This window comes from Octopus bimaculoides, chromosome 7 (genome assembly GCF_046866305.1).
Source record: "Octopus bimaculoides isolate indiv1 chromosome 7, ASM4686630v1, whole genome shotgun sequence".
NCBI classification, from domain to species: domain Eukaryota; kingdom Metazoa; phylum Mollusca; class Cephalopoda; order Octopoda; family Octopodidae; genus Octopus; species Octopus bimaculoides.
The window spans coordinates 55421668-55429167 of record NC_142934.1 but is presented as its reverse complement, the minus strand read 5'-3'; the positions used below and the strand labels follow the sequence as shown (position 1 = coordinate 55429167).

Below are 7500 nucleotides of genomic sequence, written 5' to 3'. Positions count from 1 at the left end.
CGTTGCCTTCATCGATGCTGAGCTAAGGTCCAACTGAATTTACGGTCCTGGAAAAAAAAAAAAAAGATATCAAAACCGACCACCTGAATATCATCCCCCTCTCAATACTCCTGCAGATACCCAGAGTACGTACAAGTGATACTCGCTTTTACTCTTTACTCTTTTACTTGTTTCAGTCAATTGACTGTGGCCATGCTAGAGCACCGCCTTTATAGTCGAGCAAATCGACCCCAGAGCTTATTCTTTGTAAACCTAGTACTTATTCTATCGGTCTATTTTGCCGAACCGCTTAGTTACGGGGACGCAAACACACCAGCATCGGTTGTCAAGCGATGTTGGGAGGGGGGGGGACAAACAGACACACAAACATATACACACACATACATATATCTATCTATCTATCTATCTATCTATCTATCTATCTATCTATATATATATATATATATACGACGGGCTTCTTTCAGTTTTCCGTCTACTAAATCCACTCACAAGGCTTTGGTCGGCCAGAGACTATAGTAGAAGACACTTGCCCAAGGTGCCACGCAGTGGGACTGAACCCGGAACCATGTGGTTGGTAAGCAAGCTACTTACCATATAACCACTCCTGCGCCTATACATCAATATTTTATTTAGAAACGCACTTATCTCACCCTTTCTATTGCTTCTGTCCTTAAATCCCTTGAGGAGACAATGTCCTCATCGTGTTTAGCTCTCTAACCATTCCGATGATGTATGCTTTGCAGGAGTGTCTAATTGAAAAAGAACGTGAATGGTCGAAGCTAAAAAACAGGCTGTATTCTGAGATTTCTAAATTAAGGAAAGACATGGTTTCGTCCATCAATAAGCAAATGCATGGTAAGTCGTTAATTAACATTTATATTTTGTTGTATGATATGAGTTGTGTGTTAGCAATTAAGTTACATATAATTGTATAAAATTGGATGACGGTGTGTGTGTGCACCACATTTGTTCATCCAGTTGGTTTGGTCAAATGATGTTGGCACCATTCTCATTGTCAAGTAGTAAAAGTATCACCATCGTTATCATCATGCATCACATCAGCGTTCTCATCACCTGCAGCAACAGCATCGGCAGCGTCAGCTGCATCAGCATCAGCATCAGCATCATCATCATCATCAGCAGCAACTACTGCCACCATTGCCATCATCATCATCATCATCATCATCATCATCATCATCATCACCATCATCATCATCATCATCATCATCACCATCACCATCATCATCACCATCATCATCATCACCATCACCATCATCATCATCATCATCATCATCATCATCATCATCATCATCATCATCACCATTTCCTTCATCGACCTCTCTGTTGCCTTCGTCGATGCTGAGCTAAGGTTCAACTGAATTTACGGTACTGGAAAAAAAAAAAAAAAAAAAAAGATACCAAAACCGACCACCCGAGTATCCCATCCCCCCTCTCAATACTCCTGCAGATACTCAGAGTACGTACAAGTGATACATCAATATTCTATTTAGAAGCGCACTTGTCTCACCCTCTCTCTTGCTTCTGTCCTCAAATCCTCCCTGGAGACAATGGCCTCGTCTTGTTTAGTACTCTAACCATTCTGATGAGTATTACTTCTTTAGTATCCATCTATTCTAATGACTGTAACATTTTATCGTTATCACCTCCGCCTGAGCGAAGGCAGTGACATTGTTTTCCGTCGTGTTTGTTTGTTTGTTTATCCGTGGGCAAGATATCTCAAGAAACACTGGATAGATTCAGATGAAATTTCCAGTGATGCTTCACCTCGTGACGGGCACGAACTGATTAGATTTTGGGATCTATCCGGTATTGGACAAAGATTCTGGATTATTATTATTATTATTATTTTACTTAAATTTTGAGAGCGGTCGGGTTCATTTTTAGTACAGACTGTCCTCATTTAACGACCTACCTATTTAACGACCTACCTATTTACCGACCTACCTATTTAACGACCTACCTATTTAACGACCTACCTATTTAATGACCACTCGGAGTTACGACGAACTTTACGAGCCGTCATTATATATTTTACAAAATAGAACTTGAGGCGATGGATCCAAATTTTGAGCGATTTTCCAAGGTGGAAAAGCAGACAACTGAACTTTTCCGATGTTATCGAGAAATTTATGACGAAAAAAAGATAACAAAGCAAACAACACTGACGGGATTTTTCATGCATTTTGATGTCAAGAATGAGTTGCTTTTGTAATCTTTATCCAAAGTAAAACAAAGTTATTATGTTTGAGTTTCCTTTAAACCTTTTCACCTTTTCTATATAATCCTGAGAAAAGTTTATTAGGCATTTTATGTACTGGGCCTGGAATCACAAACATACTTACGATGTCTGAGCTACAATAATACAGCATCCATATCCTAACTTTTAAGGTTTTCCTTGTGATAATCTTACTGTTACTTATTCATTTTTCAACAATTTATGTTTGTGATTCTTGGCCCTTTACTGCATATACTTTATACAGTACGGTATTCTGTTTTTATATGTACGTACAGTACAGTATGCTTATAAAAAAAAAATACGTACCCTATGAATATTAGTTTAACGACGGGTCTGTTGGAACGTAACTCGATCGTTAAATGAGGACAGTCTGTATATTCGTTTGTGAGAGCAGTCGAGTTTATTTCAGATATTCTCATTTTAAAAATCATCTCCAGTTAATCGTTGAGAGGATGTTGGTGTTGCCTTGGCGGAGGTTTGCGGTCCCTGGGAGCTCTTGTTGTTATTGTTTAAACGTTATGTTGGTTGAACAGAGGCCCGTGATCCATAAATGACCTGGAACGCCGTCGGTTACGACGACAAGTGTTCCAGTTGATTCGATCAATGGAAAAACCAGCTCGTGAACTCAACGTGTAAGTGACTGAGCACCCCACGGACACGCGTGCTCCTAACGCTGTTCTCAGGGAGATTCAGCATGTCACAGAATGTGACAAGATTGACCCTTTGAATTACTGGTACAGCTCGTTTTTGCCAGCTGAATGGACTGGAGCAACGTGAAATAAAGGCTCTTTCTCATAAACTGTCTTAAGATCGTGAGCTGAACATCCTAACCCCTAAGCCTTCACTATGATCCATATATACAGGGCAACAAATTACCATGCGCCACTTAGTCAACAGAGGACTCACTGTGCAATCCGACAGAAGCGCAATGTCATATTCTGGAGGTGTTGCATTTTTAGTTTTCCATTATGCAGTCTCTTTTTGTATGCAGTAAGTTGAAAAGCTTCGATCAACTGAGAATATCAGAACAATTAGTATACAAAATCTACCTCTTTTTGATTCACCCCCAAAACAAGCGAGGGAAATGACTCTGATATGATGAGTTGATCGAACATTTGGTATTGATAATACAGATTGCAATAAAGCCAATTGGTGAAAAGCAAACGTGTTTCAGTTTTACTAGACCTCATCAGTGAAACATATTCTGATCATTTGGCAAGGCTAAGAGTAATCCACACGCACACACGCACGCACACACGCGCACACACACACACACACACACACACACACACACACACACACACACACACACACACACACACACACACACACACACACACACACACACACACACACACACACACATTCACAATTTTAACAAGCCTTTTCGCAGAATTTTTCCTTCTGAAATTATTGTCAACCATTTATCAAAATTGTAAACATCTTGATAATTTCTTCTGACATAATTTATATATGCTTTTCTTTCTATTGTTTTTGTTTCTTCTCCCCCTATTTTTTTTTAGCGGGCAGAGAAGGAATGGTGACAGTACCATCAAAAAGGTTGCATTTTCTTATAGATAAATTCTATAACGAAGAAAAGATGTTTTCGGTTGTTATGGAAAAGGAACAGAAAGTAAGTAATCGACCGATTTTGTGGCAATGCATATTCGTAAAATATAACACTCGAATATGAACAATTTTTTAAAACTATGTACATAATCCGGTATTCATGGATGTCTAACTTGAAACAAATGTAATTGTTAATACTACTGATGAATTTGGTCATCGTGTGAAGGATTTGGATTTAAAGGACTACCATTCTCTAATTCTTGCCTTATCAATCATACGTATATTTTATGCATCGTGTAATGAGAGTTGAGTAATTACAAATTGCTAATAATAGATATAAATTCTACATCATGCATTGAGTGCTCTATATTTTTCTTTTTGCATACAGAAACTTATGAGTGTGTGTGTTTGTGTGTGTATACATACATACTTACATACATACATACATATATGTACGCACATGCATAAACTCACACACACACAAGCACGCGCGCGTGCTTTATTCATCTTTTACGGCTTTTTTCTGTTTTCTCTCATTTTGCTTCATTGTCCTCTCTGTTATATATACGTTTATGTATGTATATGTATGTATGTATGCATGTATTATGTATTATGTATGTATGTATGTATGTATGTATGTATGTATGTATGTATGTATGTATGAACTGAAGTAGAATTAAGGGAAATTAAAATCGTCATTTTGAATTTTTAAAGAGATTCAAAGTCAAGCTCAAGGGCTCGTAGAGCCGACACCGTTTGATGATCGGTGCGCATTCAAAGCCAGTGAACAACAATGACGATACCAGTTTGACTTTGAATCTCTTTAACAATTCATAATAAGGAATTTAATTCCTCATAATTCTACCTCAGTTCATCTAATTGTATTTCTTTATCGCTACTTTTCATAAGAAAGCCACACACACACACACACACACACACACACACACACACGCACACACACACACACACACACACACACACACACACACACGCACACACACACAAATACCGGCATAAACGCATGCGCATATAAGGATACACATCATAAAGGAACAGAATGGACTAAGCGGAGCAAGAGCACATACGAGGACGGAAAGTGTCGCTGAAGAAGTCACAGATGTGTGACGAAAGATTTCTAGACAATGAATATGAGTTAGAATAAGAACAGTAATAAACGAGTGATTAACGAATATATATATATATATATATCCCTAACCCTAACCCTAACCCTAACCCTAACCCTAACCCTAACCCTAAGTATGTACATATATGTGTGTATACATGTATATATATTCTTTGTATTATTACATTATTGAACGCACACGTCCTATTTTACAAGTAAGTCTACTATTATTCTGACGTGACTAGAGGCCAGGACAGAGGTATAGATAGAAAGATGGAGGAAGACAGATAGATAAATAGATAGAAAGATAGATAGATAGATAGACAGATAGATAGATAGATAGATAGATAGAAAGATAGTCACGTCAGAATAATAGTAGACTTACTTGTAAAATAGGACGTGTGCGTTCAATAATGTAATAATACAAAGAATATATATACATGTATACACACATATATGTACATACTTACATCTACATGTGTATATACATGCATATCAGGGTACAGGACGTTAGAACAATAAACTACAGACAACGGAACGAACACATAGGAAAACGGAAAGCCCCTTGGAATATCCCTTCATCAGCTGTCTCTATTCTATCTAGACGTTTCGAAGACCAGGCAGGACGTACTCTAGAATAGTCTCTTCCTGAGTAGATGTAAGTATGTACATATATGTGTGTATACATGTATATATATTCTTTGTATTATTACATTACTGAACGCACACGTCCTATTTTACAAGTAAGTCTACTATTATTCTGACGTGACTATCTTTCTATCTATCTATCTATCTATCTATCTATCTATCTATCTATCTTTCTATCTATTTATCTATCTGTCTTCCTCCATCTTTCTATCTATACCTCTGTCCTGGCCTCTACTTCACTGCTATACCCTTCTGTCCCTTCCTCCTTGTTCCACTTCCTCCTTGTTCCACTTCCTCCCTCCACCATCCTCTCTATCTATTTATCTATCTGTCTTCCTCTATCTTCCTATCTACCCTTCTGTCCTGGCCTCTACTTCACTGCTTCTGTCCCTTCCTCCTTGTTCCATTTCCTCCCTCCACCATCCTCTCTGCTCTCGTGTGACCTGTGGTCAACTTTCTTTTCACTCCAGCCGCTGTGAAGGCAAGACGAACTACTAGCGTTCTACCTCAGATTTGCGTTTGGTCGTACGGCTTTTGAATGTTGTTTTCACTGTCCATTTTTTCCTGTCTTGGTTTGTGTTTGCCACCTTGGAATCCTCTGTGTAGTTGGTTGATCCACTACTCAGGAAGAGACTATTCTAGAGTACGTCCTGTCTGGTCTTCGAAACGTCTAGATAGAATAGAGACAGCTGATGAAGGGATATTCCAAGGGGCTTTCCGTTTTCCTATGTGTTCGTTCCGTTGTCTGTAGTTTATTGTTCTAACGTCCTGTACCCTGATATGCATGTATATACACATGTAGATGTAAGTATGTACATATATGTGTGTATACATGTATATATATTCTTTGTATTATTACATTATTGAACGCACACGTCCTATTTTACAAGTAAGTCTATATATATATATATATATATATATATATATATATATATATATATATATATATATATATATATATATATATATATATGTATATATATATATTGTGTGTGTGTGTGTGTGTGTTTGTGTTTCTTTGGTAAAAAAAGGAAGAAAAATCTATCTATCTATCTATCTATCTATCTATCTATCTATCTATTTATCTTCTGTTTTCTTTACAGATCAACGAACTAAAACTGCTTCTTTACCAACAGCAGATGACGAACCGAGAACTGCAAGAAAAACTGTTACAGTCGTATTACAATCCTCACGCCTATGATACCGTATCACAGAGCACTGTAAGACAATTATCAAATAATTATTCAAGTTTGTGAGCCATTGACGAATGAAGTAATCAAATAACCCATGTACTTACTGCAGTAATATATATGTAATTGAATCCGTACACACATACATATTTATACACACATATATATATGCGTAGATGCATACATATAACATAACCAACAATCAGTGAGAAGAAAATAGTTATTTTTTTGTATAATGGCGTTTGTATAACCCATTAGATGCTCATATACTTAAAAAGTAAAAAGAAACATTCAGTTATTTATAAACACTTCTTTAACAGTAAACCACTTACCTGGTTTATGTGTGCTTCATACACATTACACTGAAAATAAGCAAACATCACTTGTTTTCGTCTGTGAATTGAGGAAAATATTCCATGATCTGTGCTTGACAATTGACTACATGAGTGTGAGACACATTTTCTAACGGTTTTCCCGACCAAATTTCGATGTATCGCTGGCCGTATATATATTTCGATGTTTGCGAATAGTTTTGGTTAAATATTATATATGATTAATATATATATAATCTGTTAAGTAAAGTTAGTAATTGACTTGCATAAAAATAGAGATTATTGTTTGTCTTTGTCTCAGCCATACTGTTATTGATAATGAAATTTTAATGACGGATCTTCTTCCTTAGTTTCAAAACCAAATCCCAATTTATAAAATGA

General features: G+C 36.9%; 2 protein-coding genes across 2 annotated transcripts in view; one reads left to right on the top strand and one right to left on the bottom strand.

Moving 5' to 3' along the window:
• The window catches only part of LOC106871816 (tRNA (cytosine(38)-C(5))-methyltransferase), a 68428-nt gene extending 60948 nt beyond the window's left edge, over positions 1-7480 (bottom strand). Inside the window, exon 1 of the mRNA XM_052969693.2 lies at positions 7120-7480. The gene's annotated coding sequence lies outside the window, so the exon portion shown is untranslated. The remainder of the gene's footprint in view (positions 1-7119) is intronic.
• The window catches only part of LOC106869506 (uncharacterized), a 79537-nt gene that overhangs the window by 3641 nt on the left and 68396 nt on the right, over positions 1-7500 (top strand). The window contains exons 3-5 of the mRNA XM_089355324.1: positions 744-855; positions 3781-3890; positions 6701-6817. Of these exons, the coding sequence (XP_089211450.1) occupies positions 744-855; positions 3781-3890; positions 6701-6817 (339 nt within the window). The remainder of the gene's footprint in view (positions 1-743; positions 856-3780; positions 3891-6700; positions 6818-7500) is intronic.